Source organism: Brachyistius frenatus, unplaced genomic scaffold, assembly GCF_029030835.1.
Source record: "Brachyistius frenatus isolate BFR_SWC_R1_liver_20210118 unplaced genomic scaffold, ASM2903083v1 Contig_8, whole genome shotgun sequence".
Classification (NCBI taxonomy): Eukaryota; Metazoa; Chordata; class Actinopteri; family Embiotocidae; genus Brachyistius; species Brachyistius frenatus.
The window spans coordinates 5168246-5191385 of record NW_027210607.1 but is presented as its reverse complement, the minus strand read 5'-3'; the positions used below and the strand labels follow the sequence as shown (position 1 = coordinate 5191385).

Below are 23140 nucleotides of genomic sequence, written 5' to 3'. Positions count from 1 at the left end.
GTTGAGAAACAGAATAACATTAAACCAATATTACATAACCTTTGTAAACCTTTGTTGGTGTTCACAGATTCACCACCAGATGTCGCTGTCCGCTGCTGTTTACAGTCTTTGTGCTCATCTTTTAAAAGTAACACAATAAAGTCACAGTTATAACTTATACTCATGTGCGCTGTGCCCGTTGTATTTATTTTTTATCTGCTTCTTTTGTAAAAATAAATAAATAAAAATAAAACTACTTGTAACTGAACATTTTGCGTTTTTCTTCCAAGAAAAGCGGCGAAAGCAAAACATGACGTCACCGCAACGCCGAGTCGGCCGCAAAGGCTGCTGGGAGAGTCTCGCCGTGTCGGAGACATTTTGGATTTAAAGGGGCTGAGCTCGCCGTCAGTCTCAGCTCTCGGTAAGTGAAAGCCGCATTTCTCCTTACAAAATGTTAAAACTGTTCAAACCCGTACGTGGCCGCGTGTTTATGTCGTGTCCGTTTACGTTGCCACGCGTCAAACCGTTGAGCTCGGGCACGTTAAAACGGACAAACACTCGCGACAGCTCGCCGGGGAGTGGTGCTGCTAGCTGGGTTAGCTGGGAGCTAACTGGCGGCGGAGCTGATAAACAGATCAAACCCGTCGACTCTGGTTTTATAAACTCACGAGTCGACGGTCAGAAAACATCGTAATCGACCCGCTGAAGGACGTACGAAGGTTAAAAACGTGGAGATCGTGATAAAAAGAGGGTTGCTGGGTGAAGGGAGGAGAAGCCCAGCCGCGAAGACGAAGTGGGAAATGTGTGAATCGATCGACCAGCTGATCTGTTGTTGTTGTTGTTGTTGTACTTTGAAGTCGTTAGAAACAAAACAAAATAAACAAATGCTCGAGGGGATATTCATCCTTCATGCGTGGCAATATTTTAGCCAGCCGAAGTTTTCAGAGTGGTTAACCGGGGAGACAGTCCTCCAGCTGCTGGTCTGAGAGGAGCGGTGACAGCGGAGGACGGTGTCCGTGTCCACGTCCCTCCTGGTCGTTGCAGGCCCCTGCCCCACCCTCCGAGACGGCTGTCTCTCCTTTGTGTCTGGCGGTGATGCCGGCGTTGTGTTTGTGCAGGAAACAAGAGGAGGATTTTCCGTGATCTGGTGGTGTCAGACTTCATCAAGCAGTCAGGAAGTCGGCACTGACTTCTTCCACTGGCTTGTTTGTGCTTTTTGGTTTTTTTCCATTTCCTAAGCTGGTATTTTACTGCTATGATACCAAAGTGCATCACACCCTTTTTTTTCCTGGAAGTTTAAAGGGTTTATAGGACCTCTCATACCCAACCAATTATAGAGAAGAACATAGCAGCTTCTCAAATTATGAGTTTTTATCACCGAAGGCAAAAACAATGAATGTGCAATTTACACTCGTGAGTAGTGAGTAGATTTATATCATTTTAAGGGATTTTTTTTTTTTTTTAGTTGAGCCACTACTGTAAGATCAGTTGAATGGTTGTGGTGCGGTGACGGTCGGGAGGGAGGGGTGAGGAGAAACGAGGCACTGAGTGATGATGGTGTTCGCCAAAGGGAGATGTAATAATGTGAAGTCTGTCCGGAGATGGAGAGACTGTAACGAACATGGATGGATGGACAAACATGACAGAGTGATGGTCCAGAGGCCCTCTGCTTCGTGGTGGAAACCGACCGTCGATACGGAGACGCTCAAGTTGTGTATTTAAACGCAGACTTGTCTCGTTATGACACTGGTCTGTCCTCTTGGACCTTGAATCGACTCCGAGGCAGAGGTGCTGTGATTGCTGTATTTTTTTTTTACGACCTTTGAGCTTTTTGCAAGGTTGAGTCATCTGACTTGTCCATAAAATTCATTTCCAGGTCCACATAAAGTAAATAATGACAAATGATGGCTTCTCTGTTCAAATAAGGATTCTGTGGTTTGAAATGAGCAGCTAATGGTGACGTCTGCAGACCTAGAAAAACATTTGGATTTAGCAATATTTTTTTTTAGATTGCTCAAATAAAGCTCCCTGTATAAGGTCAGTAATACATTGCGTTACTGTTGGTGCTTTGCATTCAAGCTTTGGGAAGGAGTGAAACTGGTGAGCCACATTAACATCTCCACAGATGCATTTTATTTAAGGCCTTTGCATCACAGCTGATCTCTTGCCTTTCTGAAGTTTTCAAATGGTGGTTTTCTTAAATAAAATCAACTGTCACGTTGTCAGAAACTGCTTTTAGTGTTTGCTGGTTGAATTTAGCGAATATTTTGTGGGTTCATTAGTGAGGCATTTACTGATGGACGTCATGATGCAAATATATGGCGGAGAACTATATTTAGGTTAACCGATTATTTGCACAGCACCAAGAGACGGTGAGCTTAAACATTTCCGACTGGTGTGTCCTCCTCAGCTTCGGTGGCATGTGCGACTCCTTTTTTTTTTTTTTGAGCTTGTCAGTTGTGCTGTTGAGGCTGTTTTATTGTGTCTCATTAGACATATTCCTTTGTGTCTGATGAGCAAAGAGAAGCAGCGGTGTCGACATCGGGATGTCTCCCTCCCCCATCCGACCTGCTCCTCTGCACTCCTCTGCCCCCCCCCCCCCCATCCCCCACCCTCGTGTGGGCGGGCTCATCTCTTGATGTGCAGCCCGGTCTGACGCTGGTTGTTCTGACGAAGCAGCGGGAAGGTCATCATCATCATCCTGCAGGCAACTCCCCAACATCAGCATCCATCGCTGTCCCGTTTCATTTCCGTTTCAGAGCGTTTCGTTTTTTTTATTTTAAAACGGATCCCTTTGGATTGGGGGAAGCAATTTTATGATGCGCTCTGCTTGCGTGTAGCGCTGTTGCTGGAGGAGGAGACATTATTTCATCAGCTTTTCTCCGTGCCAAACTATGAGGCTCTGATCTGCCCCTGAAACCGAGGTTTGTTTTCTGAAAACAGCCAGCATGAAAGACAGATGGTTTAAGCCTTTAGCAGCCAGTTAGTGGCTTCTGTAATGGATATAAAGATTCTGTCAGTGAAATATGTACCCTTTACATATTTTGTCAGTTGTTTATAAGGTATTTCTCTTCATTAAAAACATTTGTTTTACAAATATGACACCCTAATGGTTTCAGACTGCAGCTGTAAAACTCCATTTGTAATAATCTGCATCTGCTGTAAAGTCCCAATGAGAGGCAGCGACATCTGTTAATACCTTATTTATGCCACGTGTGTATTAAAATGGCAGGTCAAGCAACTGCATGCCGAGGGATTTGTGGAAAACGCTTTCTTCGTGTGCCCGTGTTTACTTTTTTTTTTTTGCTCGTTATAAGCAAAGCGGACAACATTTCTTGCTACTCGCAGCTTCTGAACCTCAAGTAATACTTGATCCTAATTGTTTCTGAACCTGGAGCATTTGGATACAAGCCCAAGCCGAGTGAATATGTGTGGCTGTTTACACTGTAATGTGTAACACGTAGGCTAGACAATGAGTGCATGTTTCAAAGCACTGGGACCCATTTCAGCACGAATAGTGGTCACGTTCTGGACATCATCGTTTTTTGCAGGTCTTTCATTTCACCTCATCGGTCTCTTGCATTTTTATTTTCCTGTTTGCTGCTCTCTGCTGTTGCATTTGTAATATTTATTTACAAACCAAAGATGTCTGTGAAAAAGTAGATGTTAAAGATTAACTCAAGGGGAGCCTCGTGAGGGGAAAAACAACAGAGCCGTTGGACTTCATCACACCTCTTTAAAGTCTTGAAAAATGTGAACTCCAGCTGTCTACAAGAAACAAATACAAGTGTTCTGAGTATTTTATCAAGGAAAAGATGCTGGCTGACATGAAAGCACTTTCTTTATTAGCTCCTCATCCAGCTAGTCAAACCTTTCATCCGTGCAGGTGTTAAACAGCTGAGACTCATGAGTAACTCTGCAGGGTAATAAGCTGTCTGACCTGTGAAAATCCTTGTTCTTTCAGAGATAACATCTCCTCCGTGTTCAGAAAATCTAGGAGCTCAATAGTAGCAGACCTTATCAGGGAGAAGTGAGCTGCAAAACCTACCGTCAGGTCTTCATGCAAAGCTAACGTCTGCCTCGGCTTCACTTGGACCTCGCCCCTTTCAGATGATGTCCATGTAACCTATGAATGCAGCTCAGCGCATTGTACAAAGACGGAGCTGCTCTTTGACCGTGCAAATAGACCTGATCTGTTTGTGGCGTTTCAGTAAAGCAGAGTGTTTGTTTGTTTGTTTGTCAGCTATCTGAACTGTACGCCGGCGTTCTGCGTTCATCTAAATTCGCCCCGATGTGTGTTATTTGTCGCCCGTGGATCAAAGTTCCCGTTTGCACATTTAACTGCTCTGCACGCTTGCAACAGCTGACTGAACCCTCCGGTCATGTTCCTTTTGTTCCACTAAATATAAACATACCGTCACAACCTCAAATGAACTGTTTTCTGCTGATGAATTCTTACAAGTGCTGTTTTCTTACATATATGTTAGTGTATGTTTTACTGCTCGGCATTCGTTTTACATGGAGAGAGACGCTTAGCTCGCAGCAAATACAACATCACTTTCTTTTCTAGACTTTCATGTTTGGTAGGTGTAATTGTGATGACCTGTGGTTCAGAAACAGTCCATGCTACTATTTATAATGTGCTCTTCATCAGGAAGGGCTCATTAGTTGTGTGATGAAAAATTCTTAATGGATTTTCTCATTCTGCTTCACTCTGAGGAGCTCGTGTTGTCTCCGTGAATTAGCTTTCTGCTGCTCTTCTGTTTCGTCACGTTAAATGAAAGCAGAAGCGTGATTAGATATGAAATGTTCCAAACAGCAGATGAGAGATGCTCGGTGTCGCCCCCGGGTACCAAACCTAACATGCTTGGTATTAACCAGTCAGCACTTCTCCAGCGTTTTAACAGCTTAAACGAGATGTTTTCTGTTTTTCATCCGTCTCACTCCACCCTTCATCTTCTCACTTTTCCATGCACACAGTTCAGGCGTGACGCTTCTGTCTCTCCAAAAAAAGGAAAAGAGGAAGCATCCATTGATATTTTTGCCTTTTCGATGCAGTGCATTTTTTAGGAGTCGTCAGGTTCATAAATCCAAGAGCTGCCAGCAGAGACGTACACGTCTCCTCTATATCCTCCCATACGCCCAGTCGCGTTTGGTTTCCCCGAGTCTCATCGATCCCCGCTGCCCATCCAGAGGTTCCAGCTGTGGGTAGATGGACTCAAGTGCCGTCCCGATTAAAGCTCATTCCTTCTGGCTGACCGACACTCAGTTGGCCACGAGCTGACTGGTTGCTTGTCTGGTGTCTGCAGTGATACATCTGGGCATATTGGATAACACTCTCCTGACAGAGCCCAGCTCCGAGTTCATGATGTGACATGAGAAACGTCACTGGATCCCAGCAACAGACCCGCTTGGATGTGTTGTCTATGTTCCCGCCGGTGGAAGTGTCGGCTTTAGAGCTGAGCCACGGTCCACTGAAAATACACAAACAAATGACATTTTCTGTGAGTGGACCTAATGAATGGACGGATAGAACTGCAACTGGTAGATTATTTCATTGTTTTTCCGGTTTCAATCCTCTCAAGTGTGTATAACACATTTTGGTCTTGGACTGTATCAGTTATCACAATACAAAGCAAATAGCTATTTATTTCAATTCTTGAGGACTTTTCCTGTTCTGTTTATCTGTTCTGTTTCTCTTGTAAAAGCGCTGATTTATTACACCGTTGCAGAAATGCAAGTAGCAAAGCAGGGAGCGGCTCACTAATGGTGTAGTGTATATTTTCCTGGAGGCAAATGGCTCTCGGCTGGTGTTTCTATTATTGCGAGCCCCCTTATCCTTAACCCGTTATCCTCACTGCCGCCATGATACAGCGCACATTAGTTTACCTTCGGCTGGACTGCAGTTAAAGGGCAGGGCCGCATTTGCGCTGACATTTGCGCGATGTACCCACCGGTGATGTGGCTCATTGAGTCAGAGGCTATCTTCGGACTGTTTGGGGAAAATAGCACATGTTCCATGCTCTCACCAAAGGGCTGACATTTCTTGAGAACACAATATTATTAAATCTCACTGAGGTTTTCTTTTTCCTTTGACTTGGCCAGCTGTATTACTGAGGCTTTTGTCAGGTCGTCCTCCTCTTGACTCTTCATCCAGTCATGCAGCCAGCTTGGCTGGCCTGTGTTTGGGTGCTGGCAGCAGAATGCATCCACACTGCAGCACCTGTGTGTCCTGTGCTTCGCTGCAGCCTTGCTCGCAGCCAAAGCTTATTATAGGTGCCAAATCCCAGCAGTCTCTCCACCAGCATGATACACCCTGTAGCACTCAGCTGTGCATGAAACTACATGTCTTTACTCTGTATGTGGCCATTCATTTAACCCTTGTTTTTAATTATTATTATATTTTGTTATTACTATTATAATGTTATATTTAACTATCTGGGTTTTTTTTGGGTTTTTTTTTTAGCGCATTGAACTGTATACTTTCTAAATTTGTCCAGTTTTTGAGCTCAAAGAAATGCTAACCTATATAAACTGGAATCCCTCATCTCAGCTATGGTGATTAAACATGAGTTCATTTCCCCTTTCATGGCCGTCACATAGCTGGAGGATCACGCTATGATCTTATTAGTAGAGCACAGAGATGACGTGCCTGTCAGCATAGAGGGAGGCTCTTCACAGTCAGACGTGGAGAATAGAGAGTGGCTCTTTTCATGTCACACCAGAAGAGAATGCCTTAAATGTTTTATAGTGTAAGATCATTTGAAACTAAAGATACATCCAGCTAATGAGACATGTTTTGTGATAAACAATCACAGCCTGTATCTTTGAAGGATCATCATGAAAATGTCCTTTTAATGTGGCAGCTGCTGTTTTGATTTTCCCACGATGCCTTAGCCCGTCTTCACATCCCCGGTTTTTTTGTTGTTTTTGTTTTCCTCAAACCTTGCGCAGGTTTCCTTGAGCTACAAAGAAAGATGTCCACTATGGTGTACCCTCGGGAAGAGAAGCTGGAGAAGCTTTCTCAGGAGGAGATCATCTCTAACACTAAGCTGGTGATCCAGGGTCTGGAGGCCCTGAAGAACGAGCACAACTCCATCCTCCACAGCCTGCTGGAGACCATCAAGTGCCTGAAGAAGGATGAAGAGGCCAACCTGGTGCACGAGAAGTCCAATCTGCTCCGCAAGTCGGTGGAGATGATTGAACTGGGCCTGGGGGAAGCACAGGTGAGACGGGCGGGGAAGGCGTGAGGAGGACAAAATAATATGTTTCTGTTTAATGAGTAGATATAGTTTAGCCATGAGGACGATATAAGCTAAAAATGTTCCTTAAAATGAAACGCGTCCCACGCATCGATGTGTTACTGTCGTCCACTGTGAGTGTTTCTACTTCCTCATTCTATACTGAGCTTGTGTGCTGATCGTGATTCATTCACAATCAGCCCCGGTTTGTTCTCTGACGACTTGTCGCTCCAACAGTTTGTCCGTGTTAAGTGTCATTGCTCTTCGTCGCAGGTGATGATGGCGCTGTCCAACCACCTGAACGCCGTGGAGTCCGAGAAGCAGAAGCTGCGCGCGCAGGTGAGGAGGCTCTGCCAGGAAAATCAGTGGTTGCGGGACGAGCTGGCCAACACCCAGCAGAAGCTGCAGAAGAGCGAGCAGAGCGTGGCCCAGCTGGAGGAGGAGAAGAAGCACCTGGAGTTCATGAACCAGCTCAAAAAATACGACGAAGATGTCTCACCCACTGTGAGTAGAGATAGTAAACTGACATCGAGGCAGAATCCTTTCATTTACGGTTACAAATCAATCCACTGAATTATAATGACTCGGTCACTGATGCAGTTTTGTGAGATTGGGTTCATTTTGAGATATTTCCATTATATTTGTATGTGTTGTTTTTAAGTTGTCCTCACTCCTAAGACGATTCTGGAAACCAGAAAGAGTTCCTTTGACTGTTTTTAAGTTGGCTATATTATTTAGCCTCAGCAGTGACACAAACATGATCTTAGAAATGCCCTTAAAATGACTGATTTCGCTCTAAAGAGAACCACACTGTCGATGATGATATCCATTACGGGAGAAAAAAACATTGCTGTTTATTTATGACAGGAATAACAAATTACGTGGTCTTCCAGGAACGAGCCCTTCTGATGGAGCCCTCATTGATCTGGAGGGAATGAATCACTGCATTTTCTTACCATATTCTTAGTCACAAAAAGGGGCTGTAATAGCCCGTATCCACTAACTGCTTAACTCAGCAGGATCCTGTCCTGCGAGAAGCCTGAAGGTCGCGGTTCTTACTCGAGAAGCAGCTTTTCCTTTTTCCAGCTTTTAACCGGCATTCATCGAATCTTTAAATGAATATGGTTGAATCCAGTTCATCCTTAAATCCAATTAATCCTGTCAAGAGGAAATCATTTGCTCATGTGTTTTTATTTTTTTAATATAGATTGTTGAATGTATTGCTCTTAATAGTTTAATATAACCACGTCTGTTTTTGAAAATTACTCTTGAGATATTACATTCAAAGACTGCCGGAGGGTAAATTAAGTCTCAGGTGCTCAGTAGCTCTCCACTCTGATATTATCACATAAATATCAAGTCTGCATGCAGATATGATTAAGAAGATTGATATGCCCTTCGTTCTTCATTTCCGTGTTGTTTCCTTTATATGTCATTCTTCATTTCACATGTCTGATCAAGACGATGCCTGAGTCGCTGCCCCTTATTCCTGCCGTCTGTCAGAGAATCTCAAAGGCAGGTTTGTTTATACTTTTCAGCAGGAGGAGAAGGACCGAGAAACACCAAAGGACTCCCTGGATGATCTCTTCCCCAACGATGAGGAGGAGCATGGCCAAGGAAGTAAGCTCACACAGCACCGAACAGTTCAGCAGCGTCATTAATAAGACCGTAAAACCTGATGAATTAGCTTTTCTGTGATGGATGACTTCTGAAATGATAGTCTACATTTAGACTAAAGAGCTCGTGATGCATGTTTATTCAATAGTATTTATAACATGGGATTAAAATGAGTGATTATCACAGTATTAACTGGTAAAACGCCACGTAAATTAAAACCCTTTTAAAGCACAATGTATTTCAATAAAATTGTATTTCAAGTCTAAAATCCCAATGCAGCATGATCCCAAAACACTTTTACAATTATAAAAGAACATACAGCAAGTAAATAAAATAATTAGCAACCACATTAAAGCATCAATGTTAAAGAAATGTAGCAGGCCTATAGCAGCATAACTAATTAACGCTGCTGTAGGCCGAGCGTTGTCATCAAATTAACCTTTCTGTGGCGAGCAGGGCACAAGTATTTTTGCATTGAAATGACTCAATAAGCAAACTTTCTTTGAATAATAGAAATGCGTAATGTTTAATTTGGCATTAAGATGATATCGGCCGTGTTGTGGGGTGTCACATCCTTCATAGAGACAATATAGTGTTGTTCCAATAAACACTTGAATGAAATATCCCCGTCATCTTAATTATTATCCAGATTCAGTTTGCGATATGATCTGGTCTGAGTTTTCTCACTTTGACCAGCAGTCTGAACTTCGCCCTGTGCATGTGGCCTTTGTCCCCCACAGTGCCGCACCAGCACAACAGTGCGGCGGTGGCTGCAGCCCAGCAGGGAGGCTACGAGATCCCAGCCCGTCTGAGAACCCTGCACAACCTGGTGATCCAGTACGCCTCTCAGGGCAGGTACGAGGTGGCCGTGCCCCTCTGCAAGCAAGCTCTGGAGGACCTGGAGAAGACCTCTGGACACGACCACCCCGACGTGGCCACCATGCTCAACATCTTGGCCTTGGTCTATAGGTCAGAAAGAGACCTCCGATAGCAGCTGTAGCTGGTTGTTTGGTTTTTGTTGTGTTTGGTAAATTGCATGTTGACGCCTTTTTTTTTTCCTCACAAATAACGTCAGAGTGTTGAGAAACATTAAGTCTCAAAACATCGTCCCGTTGTCTCTCACTCATGCAGGGATCAGAACAAATACAAAGAGGCAGCCCACCTGCTCAACGACGCTCTGTCCATCCGTGAGAAAACCCTGGGCAGAGACCATCCTGCTGTAAGACTCCGCTGTTCTCATGGCAACCATATTTACACGTGCACACATCCATGTTTGGTCAGATCAGATCAGACCCTGTTGTTGGTTCATATTTGCTCAAAGACTCGGTCAACAGGGAGGCAATAACTGCACGGTATTTTGTTTACTGTCCGGCTCAGGCAGTCTGTATGGATTTCTTCCTCCACTATTAAAGTATGGATTTTTGACCATTGCCTGCAGGCATGGAGGAATCAATCGTGACTGCTCAATGTCTGCCGGTAAATCCAGCATGAACCAAGTCATAGAATAACCAATGGGAAAATATTAAAAGACATTGTGTGTTTCACTTTTGTGAACAGATTTGTAGGAATCGATTTACACTGAAACGCCTCATAAAGCCTAAAGGAAGCTACTTACACAGTGCTACTCCCTGCAGCTCTGTGGGATTTGCAGCTAGCTTCATATTTTTCTTTTGACCGGGTGTCAAATCAAATTGGCTGGGGGCTTTTTCTCAACACAGCTTGATAGAACAATATACTACTAGACTGTTGTAGTTTGATGAACAACTGCGAGTGAAGGACTGAAGTTAACTGTTAAGCTAAATTTCCAGTACAAAATCTAATCAGAAGTGGCCTCATTTAGGTTTTTCTGTTTCTGTGTCCAGGTCGCTGCAACGCTGAACAACTTGGCCGTGCTGTACGGAAAGAGGGGGAAGTACAAGGAGGCCGAGCCTCTGTGTAAGAGGGCTCTGGAGATCAGAGAGAAGGTAGGCCACATCCCTGGATTGCAGCAGGAGAGCCGTCCACAGCGCTGCTATCGAGGCCTCATCTCAGGGCTGAACCAGTGAAACAATTAGCTCAGTGTTTTCAAGTAATTAACAGTGATAATATTTCCAAAATGTCAGTGGAGCTACTGTAATACCAGCTGCTATAAATAGGGAAGAGAGGAAACGATTTTCTTAAATTGTCTGTGAAGTTTCCACCACGGGCCGCTCCGGGGAATTATAGGGTTTAATTGAGAGCACGGCTGAAAATGGATAGCAGGCGTTGGGGGAGCGAGCAGGAGACGGATAGGAGACAACTACAAACTACGGCGCTCAGCAGGGTACAAAGAGTCTCTGTGTGCCTGAAAGCTGTATTCGGTACCCTTCCTATTGATCAACGAGCCTTTTATTAGATCTCCTGAGTGGCTGCAGCAGGCTGACGTGCTGCCTGGTGAAAGCAGCAGCAGGATATGAGGCTGCAGAAGGAAGAGATGCACAAAGGAGCTTAAGGCAGAACGTTTTCATTCAATTCAAAACATTCGCTTCTTTATTTCCATCAGGTCCTGGGCAAGGACCACCCGGATGTGGCCAAGCAGCTGAACAACCTGGCCCTGCTGTGTCAGAACCAGGGCAAATACGAAGAGGTGGAGTACTACTACTGTCGTGCCCTGGAGATCTACGAGTGCAGGCTCGGCCCAGATGATCCCAACGTGGCCAAAACCAAGAACAACCTGGTGAGAGAGAAGCTTATACTCTGCTCTCAAACCTGTCACTTTCTAATTCTGTTCATGTTGGTGAGACCTTGTTGAGCTGTGAATGTACCAAGGTCAACACAGGCAGAGTAATGTTATTGTGAACAAAATCCCTCATTTGTTCTGTCAGCCTGAGCTTGGTCTCTGCGGGGGTGTCGAGCAAGGAAATTGCTTTCTGCCTGCAGAGATTCCACCTCAACTATCTTTGAAAACTTCATTCAACTGATGTTTTTCAGTTCTACTATGTGTTCTACTCATGTCTTCAACAAAGCCTTTTTAAAAACAGAAGTTATGAAGGGCAGCTGTTGTTTTATTCTTTCAGCGCAAGTGTTTTCATCCTTAGAGGAGTTTAAATAACTATTTAGTCACCGTTAGTGCTGTTACTGCCTCGCTAGGTTAAGCTGTCTCGCTGATGATAAAGAGGCGGTATGTGCAGAAAGGGAGGCTCTATGGTACGATGTCGTTTTTCATGAGCCTCGGTGTGCAGCAGCGCCACACAGACAAACTGTTCTTTCTCCCTCGGGGGGGCACATTAAGAGGCAGTCGGTCCATTTGATTCAACACTTAAATGTTCATTCACCTCCGTTTCTTCTTCAGGCATCCTGCTTTCTCAAACAGGGGAAATACAAGGAGGCTGAGATTCTGTACAAAGAGATTCTGACTCGTGCTCACGAGAAAGAGTTTGGATCTGTTGATGGTAAGGTCTCAAAGTAGATGTTGCAGCTTGCAGTTCATGTTTAAAAGGTTATTTTTATGTTGCTGTGGTGGAGAATCTTTTGTCTCTCAACCTAAAAAAAAAAAATGAATATAGTTTGTCAGAGAAAACTGCTGGTGGGTTACATGAAACTAAATACACAGGTTCGATGTATTTTTGTCTCCTCCACCATCGTATCTTCCATCCACTGTTTGTCTCTCACCAGCGAGCAGTCAGTTCTGGACAGATGGTTAAAAAGTGGACGATGCTCTTCGTAATGTGCTGACTTCCACCAATGAAGAAAAAGAGAGTTTGCTTGTCTGAAAGATGAACTCTTGCAATTTTCTTCTCTTTTAGCTTAAGATGAGCCTTTCGTCGGCCCTCCTCCAGGGATTAGATTGACTGCTTTGAAAAAGGAGCTAAAGTGACTCGGCACAATGCAGCGAGAAAGCATCTCACATTTTTCGGAGAGGTTTATTTTTTCACGTGTCACTTATCTCAACAATAGTGCCGAGATGTTTTTCAAAAACCTTTCAGCGAGTTGAAGGTGAAAGTGAAGCAACTTTAAGCTGCAACACTTGAATATCTTTTTTATGTTATAGGTGCTGTGTGTGGGTGTTAAAGGCATATTCATTCAATTCACGTTTATTTACATGTTTGGATGCATGTATTTATAATTTATAATGATAAATTACCGATTACCCTAAAATCTAAAAGTGATGAAAAGAAATTGGCTACTTCTTTGCTTTATTACTTTATTAGATGATCTCTGTCTGTATTGCATCTCTGGTATCACCTATTTTTACCTGCTCCGGTTGTTGCGCAGAAAAACAATGGTGATGGTGCATTTGTATGGTTTTATCTAGATTTGTGCACCGATTTCCTTCTCAATTCATTTGGAGAAGAATTTGCAAAATATTTATGAAAGCTGTTACTCTATGTTTCTGTATTTACTTTCTAAATAAGCTCGGGAAAATAGTTGAGTTGATTCAGTCTTTATGTTGTCAAGAACTGTGTCAAATATCTAGCTAGACTTTTAATAAGTTGATCTTTAATGTGAAAACTGGCTGGTTAATCATAATCTTATCCACAAATATCTGATGCTTAACTTGTCACTTAAGAGGCAGGTGGAATTGACAAACCGTATCACTGAGCAGTGATAATGTTAAATCTAGGATTCATTAAAACGTCAGGAGATGGAGTTATTATGCTGTTTTCCAGTCCTGTGTGTCGACCATCTCTCGTCTCTTTCTGTCTGCAGCTGAGAACAAACCCATCTGGATGCACGCAGAGGAGAGAGAGGAGATGAGCAAGGTGAGCGGCTCCCTGAGCAACCTCAAAGCAAACAGGAGGTTTTAAATGGCCTTTTCAAATGCAAGGTTGAGAAAGAAGTCACATCCTGGAAAGTGAAATATAATCCTCCTTTCAGGGCCACGCCCTGCACACACACACACACACACACACACAACATAAGCCCCATAGGTTATATGATAGTTTTCTGTAAACAGAGGAAAAATGCTGCTGATCCAGTTCTCACCACCACTCCCCCTCCAATGCTTCTCTTGCTCTTGTCCTTTATTTACTTCCAGGGCAAGCACAGAGACAATACTCCATACGGGGAGTACGGAGGCTGGTACAAGGCCTGCAAAGTCAACAGGTGAGTCAAAGACTGGGCACAATGAACACACATGCTGGAGGCCAGAAATGAAGCTATTTATTTAAGTCATATGAGGGAATGACCTTTAATTTTTCCGGATAAGGTTTGAGCCTTTTCCTCCAGTACTTTCTTCCAGCTGTTGCTCATATGAATTTTGACTAAACGTCCATGTGCCTGTCTGTTCTGCGTCCAGCCCCACAGTGAACACCACCTTGAGGAACCTGGGGGCTCTGTACCGCCGCCAGGGCAAGCTCGAGGCTGCCGAGACCCTGGAAGAGTGCGCCGTGAGGTCTCGCAAGCAGGTCAGCAGCATGTCCTCACTGAGAAATGCTCATTTCTGCATGCAGATAACTTCTCAGTTCCGTTTTTTTCTGTGAATTCTGAAATATGTCCCCCGTGTTAGGACAACAAATCTCATGATATTTCTTTCCCTTTCCCTACATTGCTATGGATCCAGAGCAACACAGTAAGTGGTTTGTCTCTAACTGATAGCCCCCCCATAAAGCCCCCACCTCGCTCCCCTAACATCACTCCCATCTCATAGTCTCACAGTCATTTAAAATGTGTCCTTGTCTCGTGCTTTGGACGCATTAAAAGAGAAGGAAACGCAGAATAACGTTTAATTCCTCCACATAACTTCGCACTCTCACTCATATCGACAAGCTTATCTCTGCGTCTGTGCTCCTTCTCATAACAAAATATGTGTTTATATGCATCAGGGCATCGACCCCATCCACCAGACACGTGTGGTGGAGATCCTGAAAGATACAGAGGGCGACAGGCGGAGGAGCAGGGACAGCCTGGCCAGCGTTAAGTATGAGAGCGGCTCTGAGACCGGCGAGGAAGTGAGTATGGGCGTGGAGTGGAACGGGGTGAGTACACATCCACTACAGTTTAGTCAACAAGGCCAGCGGCCTCTCTGAAAGAACAAGGTGGTGTTGGTGCTATCACAGGGAGAGTGGACCAGTACAGCGCATCCTTCCGGTGAATAGAACGCAAAACAAAAGACAGTGACTGATGTAAACGGTGTGCAGTCAGATGACCTGTGAGTAGGAAGCAGGAACCTTTAGCAGGAAGTGGATTCCTCTGGCTCCTGGATCTAAATCATCAGAGGCGGTCAGGAAGCAGCTCCAGACGATCCCCCTCGCAGGAAGCTCAGGAAACCCTTTTGTTAATGTGGTCAAACTGCAGAAAAGCACCTGGATGACCCTATGATGTCAGTCATCATCATCATAATCACCATATTATTCATCAGCGTGACCCTGGTAGCTGAGTGTTTGCGGCATCGCTGGTTCAGTTCCCGGTCAGCCGGGCTTTTACTGCTTGTCATTCTTCAGATCTCTTTCTCCACATTTCCTGTCTGTCTCCACTGTCCTTATTAAAGAAAAGGCAAAAAATTATCCAAATTAATCTGAACATAATATCATTCATCAGTCATTATAAGATGAATATGAGTGAGATTATAATGGAACTTGCACAACCTGCTCTCTCACAAAATTATTTTAAGACCCACCATCTTAAAAATTCATCAGCTGATTGAAAAGCAGTTGTTGAATAGTCTGTACCAGTCCATCTGCTCTCTGTAGATACACCACATCTTTCCCATGAGGTTATCCTGGGAAAAAAAAACCTTTGACAAAATGTGAAGCTGATTGAGTGTCTTGGCATGCTGACCCGTTGTTTTTGACAGCATCGGAGTTCGCTTCGGATTACATGTTTTTTGTTGTTGTTCATTGCTCCACAATGAAGCCCTAATGTCTTATTTTAATAAATGGTTGTTTTGCTGGCAAATGCTTCTGCGCAAGTGGAACAGTAACAAAAAAAAAAACCCAAAAAAGAAGAGGCACAAGCTCGGTCTGTGGCACCCCGGCAACAGATTAAATATTTATTTGATCATGTGGGACTCTTGAGATATCCAGCCTGTCTAAACCCCTAATAGGATGTCTCATGTTTCCACCATTAAGCACCACCGATAAGGTTCCTAATATCCTCCGTGCTCGTACATCTGCACAGTAAACTGGGCGGCTGATACGTGATGCTTCATCCGGCTGCTTTATTTCCTTTCGCGCTGTTGGCTGTTTCACGCAGACCAACGATTCTTCGTGTCATATCACCGCTGGGCTTTGATTTCTGTTTAGGATTTGTCACCCATCTCCCTTTTTATGAAAGGGATCAGTGAAAACGGTGCCGCATGCAGCTAAATATGCCCAACGAGAGCTGGGTCACAGCCCCCCTGGTGAGACTGGTGTGAGCCAGAGAGCTGGATTGTGCCGCAGGGATGCCTCGTCCGAGCCTCGTGCCTCTCCCCTCACTTAAGAGCAGCCGCGCCCTTCGCTGCACCAACCCTGTCCAAACATGCATGTAGCAATGCCAGCCTGCTGGGCTCACCCTTAACACGCGCACTAATGGCCTCTGTGTGTCCCCATGTGTTTGTCACATGGCTGAGAAATGTCTGTTAACATCACGCCTGCTGCTCTCTCCCTCATGAAGTAGAAAGTTGGGGTTTTAGTTGTGTGAATGCGAAGGCTTCTCTGCACGCGTGCGTAACACAGCTACTCAAAACCGCTTCAAAATGTCCCTGCAGTAAAAAAAAAAATGGTAACGGCATGCGTTCTCACCCGAGTGTGGACCTGTCTTGTCTTTGAAACTTGCGATGGCATGCAGAGGATTGCAGGGTGCGTGCTGGCCTTTCATTACCCGCCCCGGCAGTAGAAACTAAATTCACACAGTCCAGAGTGAAAATGTGTTCATGACATTTTCACGCTTTTTACTGATTGTTTCTGTAAGTTAGTCACTGTACGTTGTGCTTTTGACTAAAATCATTTTGAACAGATTCCATCCATCCATTCATTAAGAGTTGTAAACACGTTTAACTACAACTCGGGTATCTTGTGTTTTAGAGAATAGACTCGGAAGTTCTGTCTCGGTATTTGCTCAACGATCGTGTGATACGTTTGTCAGATATCTCTCGCCTGCTGTTTAATTTGACCGAAACATGTCTTCCACTGTCTCCTCTGCTCTCAGAAGGTCTAACGTATCACTGAGGCCTTAAATACTTGAACAGACGCCTGCTGTTTGTTTATTGAATAATTCAGATGGGACTAATTGAAGTTGCCATTTCCAGGAGCTCATTTGCTTATACAAGGAAGTAACACTGATGAGATGACAGCCGTCAGCAAACTTGTGGTTGTGTTAATTAGCTACTTGTACGTGTCTCTTTAAAATGCATGATTTGACTCACAAGCCCTGTACGTGTGTGTAAAACTGCTTTGTGCTCTCAGCTTGAATGTGCTTGCCTGCTAGTTTGCATGTTTCCCACATTTCAGCTTTTGCCCTTCTTTTTTTTTTTCCCCTCTTCTGTTTGTCACTAACCTGCGTCCTTGTTGATTCTTCTTGCCATGACAACCAATCAGCCTGTCAATCAAATTTCCCCTTCTCGTTCAGTGGATTGTACTCTCCCTCTTGACCTCTTTACTCCACACAATAAGCTTGGGTGGGTTGTTATATGAATAGGGAAGATGATTAGTTTCTTAGTCATCCCTTGAAATAACGGAACATTAGACGAGCCCCGGCTCATTTTGGAGGATTCAGATTACGTTTTCATCAGTCAGCAGATACAAATTTGGCTTTTCGCCTAAGGCGTGTTTCATCATCAGTGCGGTGGCTCTCTGAGTCTTCCCATTTCAGTGCTAGTGTTGCAGATGACCCACGTCTGCAGTGCACAGCTACTGGCTGGCTGCCGTGTGCCAGCTTCAAGCTTTCTGGTGTCCCAGGAGGAAAGAAAAGCAGCTGAGTCACGGTGACTGCAACCACCAACCGACTGCACCACCGACCTGCTTGTTGTCGTGCAGCTTCTTCGACAGCTGTAGAGAAACACGGCTCTCGCGGTGCTGCGTTCCCACACTTTGTGGGTATATTCGGACTCCAAATTGAAGGTGTTGGAAGTAAATCTGTTGGAGGGTAGACAGTGCAGGTCAGCGAAGGAAAGCGACGCAGCTCAGATCTGTTGACGTGTCGGTGTGTAGCACAGGAAGCCCAACCCACAGCTCTTAATCTCACCATGTGTGCTGTTTTTGTCTTTTTGTCTGTTTCTCTTTCTCTTTTATCAGGCCTAAGCCATCAAGATTATTCCTCCATCCTTCTCTCCTTCCCCAACACAATTACAAAAGGATGTGTGTTGTCGTTCCCTCTGGCCTTCTCTGTCCCAACAAACCAACAGCTCCTCTACCGTCCCCGGTGCCCCCCCCCTGCGGCAGAGACTCAGAAAGCCCCCTCCTCCCGGTTGTCATCTCTGTCCCCTGTTCGACTGACAGCTGCTGGGACGTTTGGTCTTCTCATCTCTGCTCTGTTTTTTTCCTCTCCTCTTCCTTTCACTCCCCACCCCCCCACCTCACTAACGTGTGTCGTCCTCTCTGTCAGAAGCTGTTACTTCAACTCTTTCTCTTAACATTTAAAAAAACAAAAACAAGTCATTGTGTGTGTAAATCTTTTCCTGTGAGGAAGTCACTCGCACATTTTTCCTCTCTTCAGCACCCATTTGTAATTTGTCATAGGGGCATAGTAGATTTATTTGGCTTGTTAAAGGAGCAGGAAAGTTGTTTATTGGAAGGAGGCGAAACAGAAATGCTAGCGATGGCGGCCTTGGCCCCAGGCATCACTCCCAAGTTACAGTCACTATCAAATCAGTATGTTACACAACGATTCATTTCCACATGTGCTCTGCATTGGTCTCACTCAGAGTTCGGTTGTTGTCTTGAGCACTCGAAGCCAACAAGTGAACGTTGACCTCAAAGCTAGCTTCCAACTTGGTGCCTGTATTTAGCCATAGTAGTATTTTTTTTTTTTAATGTGTATTTACTGATTTTAACTAATGTCTGCAATCAAATGCTTAAAAACAGGTTTGAAATTAATGGTACTGTATAGTTTGACATGCTAATCAGAATTGGTGAGAAAAGAGAAGGGAGCGTTGACATTTCTTTTGTTTTTATAGATATATTTCCTATTCAATTTTATTTTGTATGACATTGTTTACATATTTTTTTTTTTTTTTAAATGCTTTTGATTATGATGTGGCTGAATATAAAGGCAGTCGAACGTCAACACTGCTATTGTGTTGCCTGTTGTGAAAGACCAGATGGGGCCAACATGAGGAAAAAGTTTGACAGCAAATTGGTCCGATCACAGCAAGCTCTTGTTGCCATGGTAATTCATTTCCAAGTTGCTCTTACCGGCCTCAGTGTCCTTGGTTTGACAGAGCACTCACAGAGGCTCTGTATGTACACAGTAGCATGCATTTACAAAGGGAATTGGCAGCACTCACCGATGCTGTAAAAGCCATCCGGAGCATCGAGCACAAACACTTGACGACCTGAGAGAGCGTGAGATAATAATAGATTTCAACAAAAGAAAAGAAAAGAGGAAAGGTGGAGGTAAATGCTCAGAGTTGCCTCGATGTGTTGGTGTTGGAGTTGAAGCTGGTGTTCAACACACGTCTGGACTCCCCCAGTAGTTTTAGTGTGTACTTGTGTATGTTTCGGTGGTACAGTCGCAGTGACCTCTCTGGCTATTGACACTGTATTTTGAACACAAAGCTCAATGGAGTGTGTTGCCATTATATTTTCCCTACACAGTGGTTTGCAAGTAAACCTTGTCACTTTGGTGAATCATACTGTTCTTGCCACCAAACGTACAGTGCGAGTGTTTCCTCCAGATCAACATGTTATTTCAGATGTTTAACTAACTGAATGTAAATGACTTTAACATCATGGAAGTGTAATTGTAGGCTGTATTTATAGATTTGACAAGTGCATTCACTATATGGCTTTTCAGTATGCTACTGGCCTTGATTCTTCATTCCTTTCCAACAAGTACACCCTAAACTTCTCATGCAACTCTGAACAAAAGAATCGACTCTGTTCATCACATCATTATGGCAATATTGTTGTTAGTGGAATGCTTATTTATTGAACTGTCTATTCTTGACATATATAGTGTGACTTCAGTTTCCTAAAGTGCAAGAACATAAATGGTAAGGTCTCTAAGCACTATCTTAGTAAGTAGGACTGCATTATATTTACCATTCTGCATTGTGAAGATTATTGCATCAACACTTGTTGGTATTCTCAAATAAAGTTTTTCATTTGTGAAGTTTGTCTTTTCTCTGCATCGTGAAATGTTTCATCAATGGAAACACAGTCGGTCATGTTTAATGTTCAATGGGAGCTGTAGAGCCACACAGACGCACCTACACGGAAATCCTCAGGTTTACCCCACGGCTCCCCCTGCTGGTGATAAACCTGTACTGCATATTGATGATCACCACATCAAACACTGCTCATACAGTAATTAGTGTGGTTTGATAAGTGGTTGGTAACTAAAACACACTGTGTAGGCCAGCTGGGATGTATCTAATAATGAGTGGATGGATGGATCAATTACAGGAACATGTACTGGAACTGTTATAGCTCCAATTCACAATTATTTTCATTATTTATTAATCTTGTCTGTTAATTTTCAAATTGAATGAATGTTTTGGGGGTTTTTTTTTCTGTAAAGCATCACAGATGTTGATAACATTATCCTGAAGATGAGGGGGACTTATTATTGTTACATCAATAAACCAAAACCCAAAGATGTTTCGTTCACTGTCAAAAAAACAAATGAGCACATTTTTTTCAGTAAAGATGCAGAAAGGAAGCCACGTTTGGCATTTTATTCCTCAAAGAATGAATTGTTAATTATCTGCTAATTATTTTTCAATCATTCATTGTGCTCTTGTTATTGTGGCTAAAATAAAAGTAGCACACGCCTCTCTTTGGATGACAGTCAAAGCCCCACAGCGGGATTCCTGCTCGATGGATGTGAACTGGAGTCACTGCGGTTGACTCTAATAATGTCACGGGATAAAAAAAAAAAAAAAAAAACGTTATCAGAAAATTGAATTATGACAACATAAACCTATCATTACCGTCGTATATATCTACAGACGCAGTTCAATATTTCGGTCTCATTTAAATCATTGTTGTGCGACTTCTGCTGTTTGGCTGCAACCAAACGTTCATAAACAAACGCGCATCCGCACAACTTAAGAGAAAGAAGAAACCTTATTTGCACCTTTGAGATTTTCCCCGCGTGTGTGCGTGTGTGCGTGCGTGTGCAGGACGGCAGCGGAGCCCTCCAGCGCAGCGGCTCTCTGGGGAAAATCAGGGACGTGTTGCGTCGCAGCAGCGAGCTGCTGGTGAAGAAGCTGCAGGGCAACGGGCCGCCCGAACCTCGCAGCACCAAGTAAGAGCTGAAGGAAGCCTCTTTCCCGAGAGGCAGCGGGCTTCTGAAGCAAAATCATACTTCGGAACTTTTTTTGTGAAGTTTCAGTAATGTCTTTAGGAAGTGGGCTCTGTTGTGGTTTCTCGGGTAGCGTTGAGCCCGAAAGCGGATTCGGAGGTTCGGAATTGAATCGAAACCTCTTTTGTTTTGTAGTCTGGTCTCGGATACCGTATGGAGATGATTTTTTTTTTTTTTTAATTTTTTTGACTCTCGTTTGTCCCACAGCATGAAGCGAGCTGCCTCCTTGAATTACCTGAACAAAACCAGCGACGACCCGTTCCAGGTGAGGAACCGTTTCTACGGAGTCTGTTCGATTACGTCAAATGAGTTCATTGTTACATTTGAACCTTCATTTCCGTCCCGTCAGACTCGAGGAGGCGGTCATTTCAGGGAGAGCCGAGGCCTCAGCTCCAGCACTGTGGATCTCTACACGGGAAACTGAGAAGCCGGCGGGGGGCAGACGGATCTCGACCCAAAGATGCGCCTTCCTTTGGCTCCTTCTCGGAGCCGGAGCGATGGCCAACGACGCGACCCACTCACCCTTTCTCCTCTCAGCGTCTGACCCAAAGACCCAGATTCTGCCAAGATTCTGAATCAAAGACATTTCCACTCATCGAGACGAATGCATTCAGAATTTGCGAGTCATTTTTCCAGTTTGATTTTAACTTCCAAGTTTTTTTTGTGTCTTCCAGGGACAGATCGCTCTTATTTCCTTCGTTTCGGCGTTGCCTCAGTGCCTCCTGAATGTGCCCAAATATACATACCTCACCGCTGCCCCTCATTCACAACAGATGAACTCGTCCTCGTACATTTATTCTTTCACTATTATTTCCTCTTCCTGTGCCATTGGTTGTTTAATAAGTAGATTCGATTTTTTTTTTCTACATGTAAATAAAAAGATCGTGTAGATTTTGTTTTATGTCTCCCAACAATAGAAAAATAGTAAATAGACATGTTGGATTTAAAATGACAAAGTGAAGCTGACATAATTACAACAACTTTATATTTCAATTTTAATGGTTATACATTTGCTTGTTGAGATTTATTTGCAATGCGAGGGTGTTGGTTAAAGCTTTGGGATACTACTGACGTGATTCCTTTGATATTTACTCGTAAATAACTGCTGCTTTTAAAGTCTGCAACTCTAAAATCCGAGTGGTTGTTTTTTGTTTTTTTTCTGCTGCTGATCTCAGTTTTTCTTCCACTGCAGAGAAAAACGCAGTTATAACGAACCTGAAAAACAACCATGAAAAATGCTTTTTAAATTGTAAATATGAAGAAAAAAAACGGAACTCCTGAATGATCTCTTGTGCCATGCAAGACTCAACAGCAACAGCGTCTGTGCATCAGTCGACTCTGCCGGTCTGAGTTGGAAGCTGTGAGCACATCTTCTAATGTTGTTTACAGTGATTCAGATGTGTGACCATGACGATAGATTTTTGCACAATTCTCCGACGGATGTCTTTGATTGCATGTTTTATTGAAGCCACTCAAAAGAACTGGAATGTCTTGTAATTATTTGGTTTTTTTCCCCTCTTTTGTTTTACCTGTTTTCTTTTCATGCTGTGTAATAAATATGTAAAGTAGAATCTGATCATGAGTTTAGAAATCATGGAATTGATCAGGAAGTTGGTAGGAATAGACCCGAGTGTCATTATTGGTAAGAGTTGAATGTGCATTGGTTTGAATCTGGATTTGAGATAATCCCATTAGTCATAAAGACTGTCTCATGCAACTCTGTCTGATCTTGATACGGAAATAAAACCAGCTATTTTCTATTTCCAGGTGTGTCATTTATTCTTATGGCATCGTATGCAGTTGGTTTGAAGATTTTGAAAACTTTAAATTCTTAAATGGACAGATTGCCTTGAAAAAAAACTTGAAGATCCTTTGACCGATGTTTTGTCCCGTCCTGT

The 23140-nt window shown here is 43.6% G+C and overlaps 1 protein-coding gene across 4 annotated transcripts; it reads left to right on the top strand.

Moving 5' to 3' along the window:
- Positions 1–2741: 2741 nt before the first annotated feature.
- On the top strand, positions 2742–23006 carry LOC138616055 (kinesin light chain 1-like). 4 transcript variants are annotated; one of them, XM_069690070.1, is made up of 17 exons: positions 2742–2903; positions 6934–7205; positions 7494–7724; positions 8759–8840; positions 9578–9806; positions 9969–10056; positions 10700–10801; positions 11359–11532; positions 12148–12247; positions 13506–13558; positions 13834–13901; positions 14095–14203; positions 14359–14367; positions 14621–14773; positions 21061–21185; positions 21450–21507; positions 21592–23006. In XM_069690070.1, the coding sequence occupies exons 2-17, from the start codon at positions 6957–6959 to the stop codon at positions 21664–21666; spliced, it is 1905 nt and encodes a 634-aa protein (XP_069546171.1). In that variant the 5' UTR covers positions 2742–2903; positions 6934–6956; the 3' UTR covers positions 21667–23006. The 4 variants fall into 4 exon arrangements, with proteins under 4 accessions (XP_069546171.1, XP_069546170.1, XP_069546173.1 ...); XM_069690069.1 differs by lacking the exon at positions 2742–2903 and adding an exon at positions 5340–5523; XM_069690072.1 differs by lacking the exons at positions 2742–2903; positions 14359–14367; positions 21061–21185; positions 21450–21507; positions 21592–23006 and adding exons at positions 5340–5523; positions 18011–20048 and having other exon boundaries at positions 14621–14746.
- The last annotated feature ends 134 nt before the right edge of the window (positions 23007–23140 follow it).